The sequence below is a fragment of the Mauremys mutica genome, chromosome 5, assembly GCF_020497125.1.
Source record: "Mauremys mutica isolate MM-2020 ecotype Southern chromosome 5, ASM2049712v1, whole genome shotgun sequence".
NCBI lineage: Eukaryota > Metazoa > Chordata > Testudines > Geoemydidae > Mauremys > Mauremys mutica.
In genome coordinates this window covers 83,291,118-83,315,478 of record NC_059076.1, presented here as the reverse complement: position 1 = coordinate 83,315,478, position 24,361 = coordinate 83,291,118, and the positions used below count along the sequence as shown (strand labels likewise).

The window sequence follows — 24,361 nt, the reverse complement described above, 5'->3', positions numbered from 1 at the left end:
CCCCGCCCGCCCGCGGGGACACCCAGCCCGACTGCTGGGGCCGGGGGACGCGCTGTCAGGCCCGCTCCCGGCGCTCCCGAACGGGGCCCACCCCGCCAGGAGCAGGCCGAGGGGGCGGCGGTAACGCCGGCCTGTGCCCGGGCTGCCCCGCCCCACTCGGCGCACACTCACCGCAGGGGGGGACAGACTCGCCAGCCCGTCCCGCGCTCAGAGCCCGCCTGGCCGCGTTTGAACCGGCGGCCGCCGCCCTGTGCCCGCCCCCTCCCCCGCAAGGCGGGGCCGGGGCGGAGCGAGCGGCCGAGTCCAACGGACACCCAGGCCGGCGCGCATGCGCCGTCTGCTCTAGTGTGGCGCTGAGCTGAGCTGAGCTGCGAGCGGGAGGCGGCGGCGGCGGCAGGTCGGTGGCTGTGCTGGACGGGGAGCGCCCGGCCGGTACCGGGGCGCGGCGGGAGCCGCGATCGAGGCGTGGGGTCCTCGCGGGGGAAAGGGGGGTTGCCGGGGTCTGGCTGCTCGCAGGGTGGCGCTGCCCCCGCTTAGCCCGGGCAGCTCCCAGCCTCGCCGCCTTGGGGCGAACAAAGAGCCCGGGCGGCTCCGGCTGCCCTGCTCCCGGGCCGGGCTCAGCGGGGCTCGCTCCGAGCCCGGGTTGCCGCGGGACGCTCTGGAAAGGGGGCTTGGCTGGTTCTCGCTGCCTGGCGTGGAAGCAACAGACGATCCGGGGTTACCGCCCGAGGCACCTTCCCCCCTCGCCCTTCCCGAGCCGACAGGCGCTGCGAGCCTGGCACCCGCCGCCGAAATGCAGCCGCTTCTGCGGAGTGGCAGGGTGGGGTTAACAGGGTTCCGGGGCTGCGCTTGTCCAGTCCCCCATAGCTCTTCCGGAAGAATTATGTGTTGACAGTTATTTCTGTATAAGGCGCTCTTATTCCAGCCCCAGCCCGTGAGAGCCTTTGTCCGGGTTCGCTTAACTCGTTCTTTCGGAGTAACAATTCCAGGAAATTTCCAAGTGTAGACAACCCCGTACCCATAATGCCTTACAGTGTCAAAACATGAAAGTAAAGTACTATTAAAAGTTAAAATATGGCTGCAATATGAATTAATGAATACGATTTTTTTTACTGTAATGCAATGCAAGATGCTTTCCTTTCCCTCCTGTGCACAGCTAGAATAGACTAACCATTTTCAGTTTCCTAGAGTTTGTTTCTGGCTCTCATGTTCTTACACGGTGCTGCGAGAGAATGTTGAAATCTAATTTAATTGACTTTAAGGTTTTGTTTGGAAATAGTAATAATAATTAATTAAAACTCCCAGTCTAATCTTTCAGCCCCTCTTATTGTCAGCATATAGTAATACTAAACGGGAGTATATATGCCTGAGGGCATTCGGTATCAAAAAAAATTAAAATTCTACACCAAAAATATTAAAATGATGTGCACGTTATTTTAAAATTCTGCAACATTCTGCAAATTTTATTTGTTAAATAAATGTGGAGGCTCCATCATGATACTGGGGAGCACAGGCTGCACCTGACCCTGACACAGTGCAAGTACCTGGCCTGCCCCAGAAACACCCTAGGGCCCTGCCCCTCTGTGTGGGCAGGCATGGTCTGTAAGGCAAGATCCAGGTGTGGATGGGGCTTAATGTGAGTGGATCCAGGTGTAGGTTGAGAGGGATCTGGGTGTGGATAGCTCTGGAGATCTGGGTGCACAGGGGCTTGTTGCGGGGTTCTAGGTGCAACAGTAATGGGACTCTGTTGGGGGTCCAGGTGAAAGTGGTTGGGCTCTATGGTGGGGGAGTATTGGGGGGGGGATAGAGTTCGGCATGGCTGTCTGGGTGTGGGGGGGCTCAGTGAGGGGTTCAGATGCTAGGGGTGTAGAGCTCAGTGGGGTTGGGATCCAGGTGCAGTTGGTTCTGGCTCAGTGGGGTGGGGATCCGGGTGCGGATGGCTCGTTGGGGTGGGCCAGGTACCTGGGGAATGGGACTCATCGCTGGGGGAAGGGTTGTCAGTTGGAGGGTCTGAGTATGAGAGGGTCTGGATGCATGGGGGTTGGGCGGATGGGGAGAAGCTCCCTGTACAGGAATCCCTCCCCCTGCAGCTGAGGAGCAATGGGTGCAGGAACTGTGGGGGAGGGCAGGGGTTTGCAGAGCTTCCTGCAGCTCGGGGAGAAATCTGAGGGTGGGTCTGACAGGCCCCAGATGCTGTGCAGGGGGAAGAGGAAGTCCCGTCCTGCCCAGCACAGCCAGGACTAGCAGCTGAGCCTGGTGCAAGGTAGACCAGCTGGGTCTTCCCAAGTTTCGCCTCTTGCCTCCCGTGATTTACCTCTCTGCCAGCTGCCCTGGGCACCCAAAACATACTGCTGGGGAGGATTGCATGACCACTCTTGTGGCTTTCCTTTGCTTCCCTGTCAGAAAGTCATTTTTCTTCAGGGAAGCAAAGCAGTCTGCGGGGGACATAAATCCACCCCACCATCAACCTTAGCCTCGACCAATCTACACGGGAGATCCACTTCCTAGATACCATGGTACACATAAGTGACGGTCACGTTAACACCACCCTATACCGAAAACCCACGACCACTATGCCTACCTTCATGCCTCCAGCTTCCATCCCAGACATACTACACGATCCATCCTCTACAGCCAAGCACTGAGGTACAACCGCATTTGCTCCAACCCCTCAGACAGAGACCACACCTACAAGATCTTCACCAAGCATTCTCAAAACTACGATACCCACACGAGGAAATAAGGAAAGAAATCAACAGTCAGGCGTGTACCTAGAAGCCTCCTGCTGCAAGACAAGCCCAAGAAAGAAACCAACAGAACTCCACTGGCCATTACCTATACTCCTCAGCTAAAACCTCTCCAGCGCATCATCAATGATCTACAACCCATCCTGGACAATGATTCCTCGCTTTCAGAGGCCTTGGGAGGCAGTCCAGTCCTCATCCACTGACAACCCACCAACCTTAAGCATATTCTCACCGCACCATAGTAACTCTTTCTCAGGAACCAATCTATGCAACAAACCTCGATGCGAACTGTGCCCACATATCTACACCAGCGACACCATCACAGGACCTAACCAGATCAGCCACAACACCGCTTCATTCACCTGCACGTCCACCAATGTAATATATGCCATCATGTGCCAGCAATGACCCTCTGCTATGTACATCAGCCAAACTGGACAATCCCTACATAAAAGCATAAATGGACACAAGTCAGATATTTGGAATGGCAATATACAAAAACCTGTAGGAGAACACTTCAGCCTCCCTGGACACACAATAGGAGATTTAAAGCCATCCTGCAGCAAGAAAACTTCAGGACCAGACTTCAAAGAGAAACTGCTGAGCTTCAGTTCATTTGCAAATTTGACACCATCAGCTCAGGATTAAACAAAGACTGTGAATGGCTAGCCAACTACAAAAGCAGTTTCTCCTCCTTTGGTGTTCACACCTCAACTGCTAGAAGAGGGCTTCATCCTCCCTGATTGAACTAACCTCATTATCTCTAGATTGATTTTTGCCTGCATATTTATACCTGTCTCTGGAAATTTCCACTACATTCATCTGATTAAGTGGGTATTCACCCACGAAAGCTTATGCTCCAATACGTCTGTTAGTCTATAAGGTGCCATAGAACTCTTTTGTTGCTTTATATAGTTGATGTATTTTAAACAGAATCAGCTCTGTTTAAGCTAGGGGTCATATTGGTGTTGGGGGGGAAGTTGGTGATATTTTAAGCTCCATCCACAGCCCCAGTGTAGCAGGGTGTTTCTGCTAAAATGGTCAGGAGTAAATAGCTGGGCAATGTCTACATTGAGGATTTATCCTGTTTCCAGCAACTGATTGCCAGTCGCGGAAATATTTGCACCAATGCAAACAAGGAAAGCTGTAATTTGCATTTGTGGAGTTTACCCTCATGTGAATCCGGTGGGGATGGAGTATTGGGTGTGTCTTGTCCCTTTTCTGGACAGTAGGGAAAGGCACCATTATGGTAATCTAGTCTAACTTTCTGCAGACCATTGAATTTAACCTCAAAATTTCTGCTTTGAGCCTGAGAACTCATGTTTTCTACACATCTTTTAGAAAGATATCCAGTCTAGAGTTAAAGATGTTTTTTAAGTGATAGCAAATCTGCCATTTCCCTAGGTTAAGATGTTCCAGTGATTGATTACACTGTTAAAAATTGCACCTAATTTCCAGTTTGAATTTTTCTAGCTTCAGCTTTCAGCCATTGAACATTGGTATGGCATTGTCTTCTAGGTTAAAGAGCCCTCCAGTATTGGATATCCTCTGCTTGTGTATGTGATCGTTACCTCTACGCACGCTCTGATAAGGATCTGAAACTATTTACCTGAAGTCTCTCATTGTAAAGCATGTTTTCCAGCCCTCAAATCATTCTTGTAGCTCTTCTCTGAACTCTGTCCAATCCTTCTTCAATATTTGTGGAGTATTGCCTGTATTTTGTCTGAGCACATTTTCTGAGTATCAATTTACAAATAAAAGTCGTATTGAATTAGTTTTATTGGAAGAAATTGCCTGACCGTCTGTATTAACTTCTTCCACCTTAAATCTCTCTTCTTGTAGACTTGCCCATTGTTTAGTAGCAAGTTGCTATTATTCCAAAAAAATCTTTGCGCTTCAAAGCGTTCTGAAAATGGAGCCCCTGTGCAGCAAATACAAATGTATCCACATCATACTTCAGCTGCTCCTGGAAAATATAGCTTCTGCAGAATTCTGCAAATTGTGTTTTTTTCCTCTAAATTATTGGGATTAAGGATTTTTTTAGGGGACAGAGGAAGGAAATTTATGGGGAAGAAAATTTGTTACTGTACTGATCATTTCAATAAGTTAATAGGCAGTTTCAAATGCAGTATTGAAGAGACTAGCTGAATTTTGAAATTGAAGTATCATATAATATGTATTCATAGAATATCAGGGTTGGAAGGGACCTCAGGAGGTCATCTAGTCCAACCCCCTGCTCAAATTAGGACCAATCCCTAGACTGATTTTTGCCCCAGATCCTTAAATGGCCCCCTCAAGGATTGAACTCACAACCCTGGGTTTAGCAGTCCAATGCACAAACCACTGAGCTATCCCTCCCCCGTTTTATTGACCATATTGCACCATTTTGCTTTTTATTTAACTGACAGTCCAACGCAACTATTCACCAACTGTGTTCTGTGAACACCAATAGTTTGTGAAGTTTTTCCTTGATCATTCATACAATGAGATACTTTAAAAATTCTGCTTTAGGAGATTGGGAGGTCAGAAAAGATACTTATTTCCAGGTGGGGAAATGTATTATCAGTATTGACTGTCAAGGACCAGTGTAATTTATTGTTGTCTTTCCATCCATAGATGACTGGATGAAAATCTCATTAGAACTTTTCACACTGCTATAATTGTCTGGAAATGGCTGTTGCAAAGCACTTTCCTTTTCATTTCTTCTCTCCCAACAGTGGGCCAGCACTCCGGTCTTTCAAAATTATTTGAGTAGAACTATTTTTGTAACCATTTTACAGTATTTGTACACATTGTGATGTTAATCTTTTCACTTTGAAGTTGTCCTTGATACTAATGGATGCTATGCTAGAAAATGACTTGTATGACATTTTTCTGATCATGTGTTTTGTGGCTTGTGGTCTCTTGTTAGGTGAGCAACTCACCTAGCCAATAATAACCACAAACCAAGGTTTCAGTAGCATAATGGTTACAAAAAAGTGCAATATTTGGTACTGGTATAATTTCATATACAGAATTAAATCTCTAGTTTAAACATTTGTAATTTGGGGTTTTAAGAGACAAATATTCTGGTTTCGGTTTGATTTGAGTTTTTTTCCTCATATACTAGCTCGGGGTCGGCAACCTTTCAGAAGTGGTGTGCCAAGTCTTCATTTATTCACTCTAATTTAAGATTTTGTGTGCCAGTAATACATTTTAACGTTTTTAGAAGATCTCTTTCTATAAGTCTATAATATATAACTAAACTATTGTTGTATGTAAAGTAAATACAATTTTTAAAATGTTTAAGAAACTTCATTTAAAATTAAATTAAAATGCAGAACCCCCCTGACCGGTGGCCAGGACCCGGGCATTGTGAGTGCCACTGAAAATCAGCTCTCGTGCTGCCTTTGACACGCGTGCCATAGGTTGCCTACCCCTGTACTAGCTATTCATTTTAAAGAGCTGCATTGTTCATTCCAGTATTTCCTGGATGCATATATTCTATTTGTTCACATAGTGGACTGTTTCCGGTGTTCCACTATAATCATGTAAAGTGGGAAATTGTAAACTGTGGGAGGAAATCAGAGTAATTATTAAAAAAAGAAGACATTGAGACATTTGTTTTGAGGCATTTATTTTACTCTGAGCAGAGCTTCATAACATAGCTGGCATATATTGAACATGTGCTGTCATTGTCCCTTATGGTTTGCATATTTCACGGGGTGTGGAGAAACCAAAGACGGTTCAGTTATTTGCTTCCAAGTCAAAGAAACTTTAATGTTATTTACACTCTGATTCTCTATCATTAATTTCCCTTGTATGTTTCACAATTCAGACATATAATACAAAAAAAAATCTTTGGTGATTGCATTGACTTAAAACATGAATGTCATACAGTGAAGCATTGCCTGACTGAGTTTAATCTTAGTAGGTCCAGATGGAGTTAGGGATTGCAGTTGCTCTAAGTCATTTGACTATGGTCAAGAAATTATTTTATTAGTCGATCATTGTCCCAGCAAAAGGGATAACTTAGAACAGCTCTGCTCATTTAAAAAAAAATCTTATTTGAATAATTATTGTACAGGGAGACTGTTACTGCAGTCATTTGTTGTAGTTTGCCAGCAGCTCTAATTTTGGGACCTGTTTCAACTGATTCTCTCTTTGCCCCTTCCATCCTTAGGAAGCTCTAGAAAAAGTAGCTTTCTTTACATCTTCTGTCTCTTTTTTTGTATCTTTTTATCCATTTAATCATTGAATTTTTTTAATAAAACAAATCAAATGATCCTAAAGGGTAAATCAAATGTTCCAAAAGCTAAGGAAAAGGGATCAGTATTCTGCTAGTAATCACATCAGGTGTTTTTAAAAGCTTCCTTTGCTGTTTAAAGTTCCTATTATCTGACTGCGTGCACATAACTGATATTTTAAGACTCAGGAAAAAAAATTCAAAGAGCAGAACAATTATAATTAATTCTAAACATGTTTGCTCAAAGGTACTTTTTTGTCCCCTGTAGCATGAGATCATCCTCCGTGGATAAATGTGCATTTTCCTTGACAGAAAATTACATCATTGCATTAGCTAACTAAGGTGAGGTAATTCTTAGTACTCTAAGTCAGCAAGAACGAGCATTGTCCTCCCAAGAGCATTGCTATTATGTGGTGTTGGCATCGGTGCTATGGAATAGAGAAAAATTATTACTGACAGCGTGTGTCTGAGTGCACAGCAACAAAACAGATGTCTGCTGATGGGTCTCTGTTTTTTGTTTTTTTTTTAAAGTGTAGCTAACTTGTTTCATTAAGAGACTCAAAATTCCATAAACATTAAAGGTGAACTACAGGTCTCAATTTGAAAATGATATAAATGAATCTGTAGTTACTTAATGCTCAAATAGCAAAGGTAAATAGGGCATGCAGCACATAACTGATCTTACCCTAACTTTCTTTCCTGGCACTTCAGCTTCCAAAAGGTGCACAGGCCATCTCCACTCAGATGCCATAGAATGCATCAGACTGGAAATTGTAGCTACCACTGGAACCTTGCTGAGCTGTGGAATTGGCCAAAGGGGGTGTAGTACGTGGCATTTTTGTATTTTGTAGCATGGTTTTTCCAAGTGTTTTTATATTTATTTTTATAAGCACTGAATTGTGTTATAATTCAAAAGTACCACTTACTAGAGGCCCTATAGACCAAGTGAAGTGGGCTCTCGTAGTAACTGTGATGTCACAAAAAAACATAATTTAGAATCACTGGAGCAGACCAAACATATCTGACTTCAGTCACCATGCAGCTGTGGGGAGGAAGAATTAATTTAACGTCATTATGTGCTGAAGGCCCCACTTATTTTTCCTATCTAGAGTATTCATTGTTACTCTATTAATTATATTAGTACGTACGCAGCAATCAGCTCTTCCTTCCCACAACACTGCACTGTGGGATACATATCCTTGGTGCATCGCTTACCCTGTCAATGATGGTGTCCCCAATGTGGACATGATCTGTCAACAGAGAGAGCAAGTGTGAACACCCTTTGGCGATTTTTCTTTTGTCAACTTTTGGGTGTTGACATAAGTTTTGTCAACAAAACTTGGTAGTGTAGACAAGTCCTGAGAGAGTTTCTGATCCCTGCAAGCTACTTAGGAGCGGAGCTTGCAGGGATTAGAAACATCTATTCAATAGGTGCTTAGATATTATAGCGATGAGGGCAATAAATAATACACCTATTTTAAAATATTTCTGCAGTTTCACCTTTTAAAGACTCCTGATCTGTAGCCAAACTAAGAATTATGAAATGGAAAAATATGCACAATGGTGAAAGATTTGTATTCTTTTTTTGTTTCTTCTAGGGACCTTCCCTCCTTCTACTAGCAATTTCTTTCTGCCATTTTCTGTCTCTTTTCTACCCCTTTCTTGTTGTGTGCATCTTTTTCTTCCTCTTTCCTTGAATCTACTCCTTTTTGTGTATGCCCCTGTTCTTTCTGGAGGTTCTGCAATTGCCTAATTCCCCACCCTTCACTCAAAAAAGGCACTGAATAAAGGTAAGCCCTGCTTTTGACTCTGTAATGTTTTAATGCAGCCTTATCAGTTGGCTAGAGAGGTTGCTAGGGGCTTCTTCCTGGGGCTTAGTACATTGTCTACAAAGTCACTCTGCCCATGTTGTCCTAACATAAAGAACTAAATTTGGTTTTATGTGAACATGTGCTGCCATTAGACCACCTCCTCTCTATCTGTATCTGTCTCTTTCCACAATATTTCTATTCTCCTACCACCATCTTCTTTTCTTTTTTTCTCTATATTCTTCTCTTTGGGATTAAAAAAAAAAAAGACTAAAGCAATTTAACTGATGCTCCTTGCCCAGTGCTATGGTATGTGCTCATAGTGCTGAGCCGGCAAGTTTAGCAGCGCAGACACATTTCCTCCTACATTTGATTGTCCTGAAGGCAACTGCTAAAATTTAGGGTAGGATTATGCCATATTTGGTCCCCTTGCAGGTTCACATCCAGGGAATCTAATCTTCTGCTGATTTCCAGGATCCTAGCTTTCAGGTCTGTAAAAATAGTCTGGAAACATTTAGTGGTCAAGGAGTTGCTTAATTACATTAGAGCCCCAATTGATATAGAAAATGTACCCAGAGTATACATGGGACATCTTTTGAAGCCACTGAAAAATAACAAACTTTTTTCTTTAAAAATAGAGGTGCATGTAATGATGTTAACACTTTTGATGCATTAGCAATTGCATCCACAGAAGATGGACTCGCATGGTTCTGAGGATATTCACAGTATATTAAGACACACATTGGCCAGAGCAAGGGGGGAAACAACAATATGGCTGTGAAAGGATCAAACTTGCATTGCCAGCTCCACGCTTAACCAAAGCAGAGAATACTATTTTTTTCATCTTGTCTGATCAGCAACACTTGCAACTTGATATCTTTGGTTATTTAAAATTTTATATAGATCCATTCTATCACATACTTCAGAAGGTGATGCAACAATCCTTGCAATGGACAAATATGGAATAACTAGCCCATCGAGGAAGTTTCTTTCAAACTCTTGTCATTTCATAGCTGGCTTAGTCCGTGAAGCATGAGGGGTTATAGCTCTCACTTCTTTGTCATCTCCAACGTATAACGATAAATTTTCTTGCTCTGTATAAATGTCTAACCCTTTTTTGAATGCTATTAAATCTTGGACTTGATAACTTGTGACAATTGTTCCACAGGAACAATTGCATTGTTTGTTTTTTTAAAAAAAATATATTTAATTGGTTTTAAACTTGTTGCCTCTCAATTTCATTGTAAGTTCCTTTTCCTGTGTTATGATGGAAGATAAATAGGAACACCCAATGTATGCTCTCTATACTGTTTTGTTATTTAATCTTTTTTAAAAAATTATTTGTGTTACTGTAGCATCCATATGCTCACTAGGATGAGACCCAGTTGTGCTAAGTGCTGAACCCATATGAACCCATAGGAAAACATGGTCCTTCCCTCAGAGCTTACAATCTAATATTTGTCCTCCTATGGAAGTCTCAGATCATTTGTATTGCCTGTCTCTGGACCTCTTCTATTTCCCTTGTGTCTTTTTTGAGATGAGGTGATTGGAACTTCAAGGTGCAGTAATAACATGAATTTATATAACAGCATTATGTTATTTTCAGATTTTTTTTCTATCCATCTGTTTCTACAGCCTAATATTTTAATTGCTTTTTTGAGTTGCTGTTTTCATTAAATCATCCACAATGAGTGGGTACAGTTAATAGTGGGTACAGTTTCTATAGAATCCAGATTCCTTCCACCCAAATTCCTTCTTTTGAATTTGTAAACACCGGATTTTATCTATCATGCTACCAATTGCCTAATTTTGTTAGGCCCCTCTGAAGTTCCTCACAATAGCATAGCAACAGGAAACAGTTGTAGTTAAATTGTGAATAAAAGGAATTTGTGTCTTACTTTTCTATTTTCTTATGTTTTCAAGTTAACAAATAAGAACAACAATGGCAGATATAAAAGATGGACTGCAATCAGGTCACGATGAGGCAGATGCAAAATCTCTCTTTGGTTCCCAAGGGTGAGTGTGGTGTTTCTAGTTTTCTTTAATAAATTTAATATTTAATGTCCTGAGAAGTAGCCCTCTAATGAAATTTTATGGCGACACTGCAAATAACACAAACTGAATAAATATCACAAAGATTAGTTCATCGATATTGCAATGTTAGTAAATAACTCTTTTAAAAAATCAGATTCACACCCAGTGTAACTTAGTCTACTGCAAAACTGAATATTGGTTAACATTGGTTTGGATTTGGCAGCCTTACAAGCTTTTGAAAATCAGGTTCTGCATAGGCAGAGTACGGTTAAAGTGCAATGCCACTAACGTTGTAATATGTACAATGAAGGTGAGGCTACCTTAGTTGAAACGTTTAGTGGAGGGAGACAATCAGTAAAGCAAGGGATTCTCAGCAAGCATAAAGTTGTGTGTGTGAAGCTATGTGGGCTTGGTGCTTTGACAACTTTATCCAGAAGGCATATAACAGTTTCACTGTTGAGAATACCTTTGCACAGGACTCGCATCAGTTTTTGTGAACACTTCTGTGTAGCTTGTAAAGAGTGCAGACACTTGATAAATGTTCCGCATTAGTCTTTGCCTGGGACTCTGTGGATTTTGTATGTCCACTGGGCAGTAATATAAATTACTTTCATGGTCTCTATCTGGTATACATATGCTACTCAGAACTGCAGGCTGCTACACATACATACCTATTGTTGGGTTTAAAAAACCTGTTTATTGTTTGAAAAATAGAATGTGATGTGATCATATAGACTCCAATCTTGCAATCGCTTACATATGTGCTAACTTCAGGCATGTGATTAGTGACATCACTGTGAGTATTTGTATGAATAAAATTTAAGCAGGATGAGAGTAATGGACTGTACTGCAATTAATGTACACATGGGAACAGAATTAAGGTTACATGAGGTTTTAACTTTGTCATTTCCTAGCTCTTGGGCACTTAACATGTGCAATCTTAACTTTCTGTTAATGTAGCTTTTTGGTGGAATTGAATTTTAAGTCTAAACTCTTAGCACCAATTCTGCCCTCAGATACACACACAACTGTTGTCTATTGATGTAAGTAGGAGTTGTGTGTGTATATGTCTGAGGATGAAAGGATACAGTATGAAGGATACAATTTTTTGTTGGTGGTGCTTCTTGTTTTGGCCATCTGTTTTCTTAATTTAGGTTTTTATATTCCCCTTTGCAGGCGTACTATCAGTTTAGACACACTTCCGTCTAAATATTTTTACTTAAGATTGTTACAAATTGCATATTAGATTACTGCAAATGAGAGATTAAAAATAGATTATTTTTTTTCATTTGTGTAACTCTGTTTGACAGAACTGTATGCAATCAGTTTCACAATTTGGAGCCTGGCTATGCAAAGTAATCCTGCTAGCTGTTGCATGCATATGACTCCAGCACCCGTATGGAGCCCTAGTGACTTAAAAATCAAGGGGTTGATTTGATCTCATAGAGGTACTTACAATATTTAAAGAGTAAGTAGTGAAAATTACCATCACTTTCACTAGTTGCAAAAGAACCTGACCAAAAAATATGGAGAAAATTTAGAAAAAGACTAAGCTTATAAATTAGTTTTGGAAGTTTCCTCTTGTTAAGAATTGTTGGTTTTTTGTAAACTCATCTGTTATATTATCTGCTTCCATACAGAAAGAGCCTGCCTGTTAGCAAATCCATGGACTCTGGAATACAGCCAGATGAGAGTTACAAAATGGATTATCCAGAAAGTGGGATATGTATAATAATAAATAATAAGAACTTCCTGCAAGCCACTGGTAACTGTTCATATTTCTATTTTGTTTTTAAAGCTCTTCTTAATTCAGAGAAATTGGTAAAATGTAATGTTCTTCAAACTTAAATATGCAACCAGATGACTGATGTTTTTAATGTAAAAATGTAATGTTTTTAAATGTGTGTAAATTCTCATGGTAGCTACTTCCAAATATCTATTTATAGCGGGGGAATTACAAGTGTAGGAAATCATACTTATCAAGCTGATTTTAACAGCCAATATGGGTTTTTTTTGCAGTTTTAGAGATATTAATATGATTGCTTAGGCCCATAGACTGTTGTTGGTGGGTGTGGTTTTTTTTCTTTCAAAATTTTCATTTTGAAATGAAAAATCTTTTTGCTTTATTTGTGATAAATGCATAGAGTCAAATTCTGCTCTGCTACACTGGTGTAAATCTGGAGTATTTGCTTCAGTGGAGTTGGTCTAGACTTATCCTGGTATAACTGAGCAGAATTTGGCTCTGACGCCCCAAATCAGCTATACTGTGTTTTTTACATGAAGTTAAAGTGATTCTTCTTTTCAAATACAAAGGAATGTCATTCCGATCTGGTACTGATGCAGATGCTGCACACATCAGAGAAACTTTTATGACTTTGGGATATAAAGTCAACCTTCACAATGATCGTACAGGGAAGCAAATGTTTGACATCTTGCAAAATGGTAAGTAGTAATGATCTGGGTCTGTATTATTAAAATGTATCTATAGTCTAAAATTATATACTTTAAAATTTTAGATAAAAGAGTAAGTGATCAGTACTACTTACAAGTGGGAAATTGTGGATGCTAAAAGAAAAAAACAAAACAAAACAGGTTCTTTGGGCTTGATCCTGCAAGCTGCTGAGCCCTCTGGGATGATCCAGCAAAGCACATGATTCACTTTAAGTATGTGAGTAGTTCATTGACTATGTATGGCTACTCACATGCTTCAGTGTTTTGTGGGATTAGCCTCATGTTCAGCACCTTGCAGGACTGAGCCCTGTGTGCAATTTTTGCTACTGTCCTCAGAATCTGAACTCTTTAACCTCCAGGTAGGCGTTCAGAACTAACTGAGATCATTTACATGTTACTTTTCTGTCACAATTCCTAGTTTGGAAAGAGAATGAAGGATTTTAAAAAAAATCTATTTTAGGATATAAAGTGTCTTTATGTAGAGGTCTGCTTTACTGTCTATTTCTAAACTAGGTACTCTGCTTAAATGCCACTGTGTTTAACTAAACTTTTTCTTTTCACGTTTCCTAATACCTCCTTCCTGTTACATTCACAGTGAAAGAAAGGCACATGTTTGAGCTTTTTTTTTTTTTTTTTTTAAATTTCTGCTACAAGGCTGCTACCCTCATCTGCCTTTACTTCTGTGCATATCACCTATCACAGGTTATTGTGGCATCTTAGCAAGGTCTGCCCTTGTCCCTAACATTTGCTCAATCTCTGGGAGAACAGTAACAGGAAAAACTAAGTCCAGACTGAGAATAGTCTCTCATTTTGTCATTTTGGTTACACTACATGGCCCCCCTAACCATGCTAGAAGAGAGAGAAATCTACATAATGAAGCAGTAAAAGTGAGCTACTAACTCCCCCACCTAATCTGTAAAATCCTGGGGAGGAGAACAATAGAGTCAAGCTGGGAAGGCATGTCAAGTGGGGTCCTGCAGGGGTCGGTCCTGGGACTGGTTCTGTTCAACATCTTCATCAGTGATTTAGATAATGGCATAAAGAGTACACTTATAAAGTTTGCGGATGATACCAAGCTGGGGGGAAGGTTGCAAGTGCTTCAGAGGATAGGATTAAAATTCAAAATGATACGGACAAATTGGAGAAATGATCTGAAGTAAATAGGATGGAATTCAATAAGGACAAATGCAAAGTACTCTACTTAGGAAGGAACAATCAGTTGCACACATACAAAATGGGAAAAGACTGCCTAGGGAGGAGTACTATGGAAGATGGGGGGTCATAGTTGATCACAAGCTAAATATGAGTCAAAAGTGTAACACTGTTGCAAAAAAAGCAAACATCATTCTAGGATATATTAGCAGGAGTGTTGTAAGCAAGACCCAAGAAGTAATTCTACTACTCTACTCCATGCTGATAAGACCTCAGCTGGAGTATTGTGTCCAGTTCTGGGCGCCATATTTCAGGAAAGATGTGGACAAATTGGAGAAAGTCCAGAGGAGAGCAACAAAATTGATTAAAGGTCTAGAAAACATCACCTATGAGGGAAGATTGGAAAAAAAAATGGTTTTGTTTAGTTTGGAGAAGAGAAGACTGGGGGAGAACATAAGTTTTCAAGTACATAAAAGGCTGTTATAAGGAGGAGGGTGAAAAATTGTTCTCGTTAACCTCTGAAGATAGGGCAAGAAGCAATGGGCTTAAATTGCAGCAAAAGAGGTTTAGGTTGGACATTAGGAAAAACGTCCTAACTGTCAGGGTAGTTAAGCATTGGAATAATTTGCCTAGGGAGCTTGTGGAATTTCTGTCTTTGGAGGTTTTTAAGGACAGGTTAGACAAACACATGTCAAGAATGGTCTAGTTATTACTTAGTCCTGCCTTGAGTGCAGGGAACTGGACTAGATGACCTATCAAGGTCCTTTCCAGTCCTACACTGCTATGATTCTATGAATAACATCATAGGAGCAGAGTGAGATGAGGAATAGGCAAATGCAAGGTTAGAGGAAGAGTAGAGCAGTTTATGTATAATTTTGGAAATCAGGAATGATATTTTGAATTGGATTCAGAGGTAGAAAGCCTGTAACAGGTTCCTCTTTCTGAAGGAAAAGAATATTCTGGAGGGAACATTCTGGATCGCTTGGTGTTACAGAGTAGAATGATTAGAAAAATTATAAAAGGAATTAATTGCAATAGATGGGAGCTAGTGATTAAAGAATTAACTAAAGGAGATGTAGAGTTGGATGTCATTAACATAGAAATGTAGATAGGGTACTATAGGTAAAAGCTTAGCTAGAAGTTATGTCTTAAGTATGAGCTAGAATTGCTGTGTTCTCAATAGTAAAAAGAGCCAAGAACTGAGCCTTAAAACACTCCTGTTAGTAAATGATGGGAAAATAGAAAGCCACATACACAGATGAAATAGGAGTTGTTGAAACTAAGAGATACTGTTGTAGAATGCTGACTTCTTGTTTAAGAATATAAATTTCTATAATATCAAATATCACTAAGATAAAATTGGATGAGAAGATAGGGATCTATAATAAAAGTTTAGTAGATAATTAACCATTGAGCGAGTAGACAGATGATTGAGGGGGATTGGTAATATGATAGATGCCCTCTTATTACGGGGTCCCTGGTTCAAATATAATCCAGGTTGGTAGTGATCCAACATTACCATGTAGAAAGTTTTGGTTTTTTTTGTCTAGATCTCATTGGATATATTGTTTATATTACAAAAACCATCATCATCCTAGCTGTCATCAATTTTCAGTCTTGTTGACCCTCGCAGTGGAGGACTAAATGGACATAGAGATTCACCTAGCCTTTTACCCAGGGTATTAGAGTTAGCACTAAAGGCTTTGGCACTCTGTTCCACAAGTATGCAGCAGTGCAGAGGAGGTGAAAGGATACCATTAAAGGGGCAAACACCCGCTCTCCCGAAGTTCTCCCGGCTGGTGCAGGTGGAGGCGACTGGGTTGGGTTGCGTTGTTGGTTGTTTAGTTGCTTCTTGCCCCAGATACGACTGCTGCTCTGAACAATGCATGAGACTTAAAAGGGGCAGAGCCTCAGAACCTGTCTTGACTGCTGGGAGTGTAAGGAGCAGCCATGCAAGAGCCGCTTTCAAAAATTAGATGCCCAAGGCAGCCAACTACATAGTCTACTCCTAATGTTTGCCATGGGCGGTTTCTCATTGTCACGGGTGAGGCACAATGGCTGGCCTGTACGTGTATGTGTAAGCGATTGTTGAACCCAATGTTGCCAAATAAGGTCCTTGTTAACATCATAATCATACTTTTCTAATACATGGGAAGTTTCAAACACCAATTATTTCTCTTATCTTTTTCTAGTTGCTAAAGATGATCACAGCAATCGAAGTAGTTTTGTTTGTGTGCTGTTAAGTCATGGTGAAGATGGATTAATCTATGGTACAGATGGTCCTTTCGAATTAAAAATGTTAACAGGCCTGTTCAGAGGAGACAGATGTAAGAGTCTTGTGGGAAAGCCAAAACTCTTCTTCTTTCAGGTAAAGCACAACTGAGCTGCTACCTACTTGAATAATGCAAGTTTTCCATTAGATGATGAGGCAAAGCTCAGAATTTTATACTGCTTATATTGATTTCAAAGGGACTACTTGCAGAGTAAGATACTATTCTCCTTGAGTGAAGGTGGCACTGTCTGGCTTTATGTAAGTAGGCGGATGTTGTAATAGGTCAAGTTATGCGTTCCATCAGGGCTACCCAGAAATCTTTGAAACATCAGTCAGAATTTCAATAGATTCTTATATGCAAAACCAAAATTTTGAATTAATAAACCCATAATTTAGTCAAACTGATGCAATCGATTACATAAACTCCGATTGCCGTACTTGGCATTCAAACAGAACTAAAAAATGTTAAGTATAGGAATCTCATTTTTTTTATAGTTCATTTAATTGTTTTTCACATCAGGGAGATGTCAAAGTTTGAATTAACAGTGGACACCGTGGTGATGTTTACTGCTGACCTTTACAGTTTCTTCAATTTGTTTCCCCTCCCTTCTCTCCAGGCTTGTAGAGGGACAGAATTAGATTCTGGTGTTGAAACAGACAGTAGCTCAGAGGAAAATACATGTCAGAAAATGCCTGTAGAAGCAGACTTCCTATATGCATATTCTACTGTTCCGGGTAAGAGAGGCTTATGTCAAAATTCTTCATTGCTAAAATACATAGATGTTTGTTTGTATTAATGTTAAACTTGACTTGAAGGTGGTTGAATACATTTTTTTTTTATTCTTTCATAAAACAATTCCTGTTGCCTTTCTTTTTTCACTTTCTTGTGCTTATGCACAAAGTAAGATAGAGCTTGAAATGCCTATTCCTACAATAAATTGAATGTTAAGGTATTTTTTCACTGTCAAACCCTCCAGACTCAAACATTCATAGACTTAAGGTCAGAAGGGACCATTATGGTCATCTAGTCTGACCTCCTGCACAATGCAGGCCACAGAAGCTCAGCCACCCACTCCTATAACAAACCCCTAACCTATGTCTGAGTTATTGAAGTCATTTGCAGTAGTACTGTGTGCCCAGTTAATCAGATCTATGCAAATAAATTATGGCAAGAAACAAAAGTATATTACTATTTGGGATGCCTTTGGGAGTACCTGCCAATCAAGTTTTCTTCTGCTGTATAGATTCCACCTTCACTTGTAGTTCCTGCACAACCCAGAAATAGTGATTAATACAAACATAATGTGAGGAGGTCATCTAATTCTTCCTATTGTCCATATGAGACTTTGTATTAGAACTCCTCTGATGCCATCCACAATTTCAGTGGCAGGGAATAGATTACTAGCTTTATTCCTGCATACAGTAGATTGGAGAAGGGCAAGGACGGTGACGCTGAGGTCTGAGCAACTGGATCCTGAATCTGTCTATACTGTCCTCTCTTCCTGATGTATATTTATCTTTTAATGGTGTAATTAAATAGAAACTGCTGCTGCACTTAGAACACTGGGTGGTGAAAGATGGATTGCCCAGCTTTGACTCTTCCTTTGCCTAGGGTTTGTCTAGATTAGTAAAGGAGGTCAAGGTTAGGCAATCTGAACTCTTTGTGTTGTGTTTTGGAGACGGAGTGGTCGTGTCTATTGAAAGTATATTGTGTTTATTTAAGTAACAAGCTAGTCACTTATTTTAAAACCTTTTTTTAATTATTTTAACTCTTGATTACTCTTGATTGATTGTTCCCAAGAAAATTACTCTTGTAAACAAACTATTTTTTCCTGATTGTTACTCAGTCACAGGGCACTACACTGGACCAATTAAGTGTATTTTACTTAACAATTTATTCTTCTGTAGGCTATTACTCCTGGAGAAACTCATCAGAAGGCTCCTGGTTTATTCAGTCGCTATGTTTGATGCTGAAACAACATGCAAAGAAACTTGAGCTTATGCAGATACTAACACGTGTAAATCGCAAGGTGGCACAATTTAGTTCGTATTCAAACCAACCAGGTTTTCATGGAAAGAAGCAGATTCCGTGTATTGTGTCCATGCTCACCAAAGAACTGTACTTCGCTCACTAAAGAACTTCACCTTGTAACTTACATTTCTCCCACTAAATAATTTCACACATTTGTATTTGTAATGTTTGCACAAAGTGAGAAAACAAAACTAGCATTGAATATCACTTACAAATCTGAATTAATGTTTACTATTCTATGTAGGTAATATAGATGAGAATTTAAGACCCTACTCAGAGCTAAACTTGTCCATTAGAACAGTAGAACTTGGTGTTGCTCTCTCAGAAACTCAGGCTCAGGTAACTAAATACGGAGAAACTTGAAAGTAATTCCACAGCATTACTACTAATCTATATTACCTACTTTCTGGAGAAATGGAAGAAAGAGACAGGTTGAATTGCTTATTGGTTCTAGTGTGACATTACATTTCATTCTGGCTGGAGGAAGAGAGAGAAAAAATTAGTGTATTCTAAATAGTTTCTCTTTCCATTTTGGACATAATTAGGGAACAGATTCAGAATATGGCATATACCAGTGCCATTTTATTATTTTTGGCAATATTGTATTAGTGTCACTACAAATGAGTGGGTTTTAAAAGTACTGCAGAGAAATGTGTAAACTGTAGAAGCAGGTTATTACATTTGTTTATACAATAGTGTAGCTTATTCAGAGTTTCAAACAATTTTTTGTCCTACACTCTGGCTTTTTAACTTTCTATCAAATATGAAAAGTTATGAGACTTAGCTTGTCAGTGCTTACTACCCACTTAAAAATACAATTCATACAATTGATTTTTGGAGCTGAGGAACTAAGAGACCCGTCTTGCAAAATGCTCTTTGCATTCCACCCTTAACTCCCTGGGATATGAGGGTTCTCAACACCTCTTACAACCACTTTGGTCTCGATCCTACAAGGCAGCAAATGGAACTGCATTTCTGAATGGTAAATTTTCCTTTTTCTGCCATATTTGATAGGATTTTTTGTTTTGCTTTTGCATTATATAAATACCACATTTCATCTGTCCCATAAAGTAGATTTGTAGTGTTGGAGAAAAGTCAGTGATTTTGTCTAGTATCAAATTTGATAATTAACTTTAAAGGTTTGGTAAAACAGGCATATTGAGTAAAATATGACACAGTAAATTAGTTCTTTTGATTTTGCATTTTGTGACAGTAAACTACACTAATAATGGAGTACAGGAGATAAAAAAACAAAAGTGAAGCAGATTTTTTGTTTATATATTAAATCATAAAATAATTTATCTTGATTCAGACTGACAATCTACACCTTTTGATTAATGAAAAAGAATACTCAGAATTGTAATGGCTGCATTGAACGCTTGCAGATAAGACTTTTTAAACTTTTTAAAAAATAAGTTGCATAACTAATGGTAGCAACTACACCTTGTCATTTCAATAAGGAGTCTTTGGATCTTTTTTACTTATTAAATTAAATATTGCCTAAGTTAAATACAGTGCTTTTCTATCTTTATTCTACCATTCATTTTAAATCTGCAGAAATCATCAGGTTCTAACTTTTAATTTGTTTAATTGCTTTTCCCCCCCTCTGGATGTTGTGGTGCGTCTTCCTCTTCCCCCTCTTCACACCAAAAATTGAGAGGTAACTTCAAATACTATGTTTTGAAACTCATTTCTCAGGGCATCTAGTATTATCCATGCAAAGTTATAAACCTCCAGGGAAATGTATGTGATTATTCGAACAATTGAGTTATTAGTGCAACTAATTTTCTGTCAGTTATTTCCCTGAAATTATATCCTCAGATGTGCATGTAACTTCCTTTAATTGAATTGGTGGTGTGTAGATATATTTAAGGGCAGAGTTTGGCCCTACGTTTATATGTGTTCTACGCCTTTAAAATAAGTTAGATGAGTTAGATATTGACCTCATCCAAGTGCAGAATTCTCATTTGTTGCCAGTAGGATTTGTGTGCATGGATTGAAAACAGCAAATGCTTCTTTTTGTCATTCTACAGGGTATTTTTTCTTTGTTAATTCATAGTAGTGCCTCTAGTTTACTACAGATAATAGTCACCCCCTTACAACAAAATTAAAGTAATTGAACAAATATTAAAAGAAAAATCATTAACTCCCCTCTTTCTCCCTCCCACTGAAGTGAGTGGCAAAACTCATATCTCACACTTAGGGTATATCTACGCTGCAGGTGGGGGTATGATTAACAGCTCATTTACTCAGACCCATGCTAACTTTAATCTAGCTAGCTCATTGAAAATACCTATGCATAGCAACATAGGCTTCAACACTGGTTGCACAAGCGAGTACTTATCCAGGGAAATCAGACTGGCTTGTGCAGCCAGTGCTGCCATATCCTCATTAGTACAGCGAGTGCAGGTAAGTCTACATGAGCTGCAAATAACCCTCCCCTTCCTCCCCCCTCAAACCGCAGCTGCAGTGTAGATGAACCCTGAGAACAACACAGAATCATAACTGTGTGTTTGAAAAGAATAAACCAGACCAACTTGGTTGTATGTTTTGATAACATTTCAAAATTCGAGCAAGGGATCACAGTACATGTTATCCAGGAAGAGGGAACTGATGGCTTCTGGCTCGCACTAATGTTTCCAGAATTCTTCCAGGTTTACCTACTGGCCCCCAGGCAAGATATATGTCCTAGTTTTTCATTTAAGTGGGTGTAAACTAGCCAATAATTACTTGTAATAGAATGATGATTGGCGTACTGAAAAGTTAAACTTTTCCTGTGCAATGGCATTAATAATTCATCTATCTAGGTGAAGGAGTAGAGCCTTAACTAATGGGATGGAATTATCCAAGAGCTCTGCTTGAAAGGAATTGGATAGTGCAAAAATAAAGATCATGCGCCACACAGACATACAAATCACAGAACAATGCTTTTACTTCGGAACAGTTTGTTCTTTGACGTATTTTGAAAGATTTACTGATTTCTGTTGAGATAGGGCTTACTGCTTTAATTTAGTCTGAGGGCTTGGCTACACTTACAAATTTGCAGCGCTGCAGCAGGGTGTGAAAACACACCCTCTCCAGCGCTGCAAATTGCGGCGCTGCAAAGCGCCAGTGTAGTCAAAGCCCCAGCGCTGGGAGAGCTCTCTCCCAGCGCTGGCGCTTTGACTACACTTAACGCTTCAAAGCGCTTTGAAGTGCTAAGTGTAGCCACAGCCTGAGTGAGTACTCTGTTTTGTTTTTTTAGTGTATGTGAGTAACACACTTTAATGCTAATAAGAATGAAGCACATGGAGCCCTCCAGAGAAATGGGGATCAGCGCCCTGTTCTGTCTTACTCCTCAGAAATCAGCATGGAATATTTGGTAAAGTTTATGTCAATGAAAGTTTTAGATAGGAAGAGCTAGATTCACAAAGGGAATGTAGGGGTTGCAGTGCCGTCACTCAGTGGAATTCCTAGCCCCCAAGTTAGGTGCCTAAGAAAGAGAGTCACAGAAGCCAGCAAGCTGAGTGGGCGGCCACCTGAGCAGTGGGAGACCTGGTTCAAGTCCCTGTTCCAAATCAGGTATGTGAGGACTCAAACTTGGTATCCTACATAGTAGGCAGGTGCCCTAACCACTGGGCTATTGGCTATAATAGGATGGGCAGCCAGCACCAAACATTCTCAGTACCAGCTGTCCTGTGTAATTTAGGCAGGCCCAGATCACACAAACCAGATTGGGTCCCACCCATGAGACTAGTGGGGTTTGAGAATCTTGTAGGAAATGAGGCATGTTAGGCTGCGTGGCAGTATCAGCACCAAGGCAGTTTTGCACGTGCCCACTGGTAGAAACTTAGGCACCTATGGGACAGTACCAGTAGAAACTTAGGACCCTATTGGGGATTAAGTCGCAGCTGAGCAGGGTTTTATGAATGCCAGTGATGCCTAAATGTTGGAATTAGATACTTACCTGCCTCCTTAGGTGCCTAAATCCCTTTGTGAATCTAGCCCAAAGTAACTTGGAATGCTCCTTAAACTTCACTTAACTAGCAGGATAATGGTTCTGGTGTGTAGGTTCTTTCACTGAGTATACCTTCCTCTCTTGGGGACAGAAACTCTGGCTCTGATCTTGCAGTGGGCTCTAAGCTCCTATTTTGTGTATGTGTCAGGAGCTGCTTCATAACTTGTATTAGGCCCTCTGTGAGATTCCAGTCGTGGTTTCCCTAGTGGAAAGGGACAAGGAGTTTGGATCCTGGGATCAGGTTCCCTGTTGGCTCAAGCAGTTAAATAACTAAATTACTTCCTACTCAGATAACTTCTTGTTACTGATGAAACAAGGTGTGTGAGGTAATATCTTTTATTGAACCAACTTGTGTTGCAAAAGAGACAAGTTTTCGAGCTACACAGAGTTCTTCAGGTCTGGGAAAGGTACTCGGAGTGTCACAACTAAATACGAAGTGGAATAGATTGTTTAGCATAAGTAGTTAAAACACGTTCTAAAAGACTATTCAAGGTAAAGTGGCCCATTAACACCCCCTCAGTCAGAAAACAAAAAGGGGAGATGGGTTACAGATTGCTTTAATAAGCCATAAATCCAGTGTCTTTATTCTTGCCAAAGACTTTAGTGTTCCAGAAATAAAAGCTAATGTTGTTGAAATTGCAAAATACTTCCATAACAACCACTTTGCAGCAGCTGCTCTGAAAAAAGTGGGAGAAACCAAGCTAACTCTCCCACAAGACGTGCGATGGAACTCAGCAGTGGACTGTTTTGAGCACTATATCAAGAACTGGCCTAATCTGATGACAGTTTGTGAACAAAATCCTGAAAAAATAGATGGCACTGTTACAGCCAAAGTTCTCAACATTGGGCTTAAGAGAAATGTTGAACACATGCTGAGTATTCTGAAGCCTATTTCTGTATCCTTGAACAAAATGCAGGGAAATAGCTGTTTTATTGCTGACGCTGTTGAAATTTGGAAGGAACTGAGTGAGATCTTAAAAAGAGAAATATGCAATGACAGTTAAATTACAAGCATTAAAAAAAAAAATGGGACAAGCACTATCTCCAGCTCATTTTCTTGCAAATATTCTCAATACTCGGTACCAAGGTCAAACCTTAACTGCTGAAGAAGAGGAGTTGGCTACGCGCAGGGCCGGCTCTAGGCACCAGGCACCGCTTGGGGCGGCACATTTTCAGGAGCGGCATTCTGGCCATCTATTTTTTTTTTGCTTCCGGCAGCAAAAGCCTAGAGCCGGCCATGGCAGCAGCAGCACCACGTCGTGTGTCGGCGGTGCCCGCCGAGGGGGAGCAGCACCCACACCTTGTGGCTGGGCCGGGCAGGCTCCAAGCGGGGGATGCTCGGGTTGGGGGCCGCCCCGTGGGGCACATGGAGCCTCCTGCAGGTGCCACAGGGTGGCCAGCGCCGCAGCCGGGGCTGGGTGAAGCAGCCTGAGCCGCCCAGAGACTGCGGCAGAGCAGCGAGAAGCAGCAGCAGCAGTGGGACCATAGAGGGCGGGGCACTGCCGTGCGGGGCCCATGTCCCGCTCTCCGGGACTCCGCTCCCTCTGGGGCTACCGTGCCCTGGCTCCTCAGCCCCATGCTGGAGCGGTCCTCCAGCTCTGCCCTCCCGGGTCCTGGATGGTCCTGGAGGCAGGAGCCCTGGC

General features: G+C 40.9%; 2 protein-coding genes across 8 annotated transcripts in view; one reads left to right on the top strand and one right to left on the bottom strand.

Moving 5' to 3' along the window:
• Positions 1–327, bottom strand: part of PRIMPOL (primase and DNA directed polymerase) — a 37,156-nt gene extending 36,829 nt beyond the window's left edge. For 2 of the 3 annotated variants that reach the window (XM_045018025.1, XM_045018028.1), the window contains exon 1: positions 172–326. The gene's annotated coding sequence lies outside the window, so the exon portion shown is untranslated. Of the gene's footprint in view, positions 1–171 lie in introns of all 3 variants that reach the window. The other variant, XM_045018027.1, reaches the window with a different exon arrangement.
• CASP3 (caspase 3) lies at positions 293–20,231 on the top strand. Of its 5 annotated transcripts, none has more exons than XM_045018039.1 (8): positions 7,241–7,314; positions 8,571–8,762; positions 10,704–10,796; positions 12,455–12,579; positions 13,128–13,256; positions 16,610–16,785; positions 17,307–17,424; positions 18,598–20,231. In XM_045018039.1, the coding sequence occupies exons 3-8, from the start codon at positions 10,723–10,725 to the stop codon at positions 18,822–18,824; spliced, it is 849 nt and encodes a 282-aa protein (XP_044873974.1). In that variant the 5' UTR covers positions 7,241–7,314; positions 8,571–8,762; positions 10,704–10,722; the 3' UTR covers positions 18,825–20,231. The 5 variants fall into 5 exon arrangements, with proteins under 5 accessions (XP_044873972.1, XP_044873973.1, XP_044873974.1 ...); XM_045018040.1 differs by lacking the exon at positions 7,241–7,314 and adding an exon at positions 8,097–8,112; XM_045018037.1 differs by lacking the exons at positions 7,241–7,314; positions 8,571–8,762 and adding an exon at positions 293–397.
• The last annotated feature ends 4,130 nt before the right edge of the window (positions 20,232–24,361 follow it).

Excerpts from the sequence above, each read along its gene's own strand:
- CASP3 (XM_045018037.1), top strand. The coding sequence starts at position 10,723 with ATGGCAGATATAAAAGATGGACTGCAATCAGGTCACGATGAGGCAGAT. Across the intron at positions 12,580-13,127 it reads GAACTTCCTGCAAGCCACTG|GAATGTCATTCCGATCTGGT; the intron begins GTAACTGTTCAT and ends TCAAATACAAAG. Across the intron at positions 17,425-18,597 it reads TGCATATTCTACTGTTCCGG|GCTATTACTCCTGGAGAAAC; the intron begins GTAAGAGAGGCT and ends ATTCTTCTGTAG.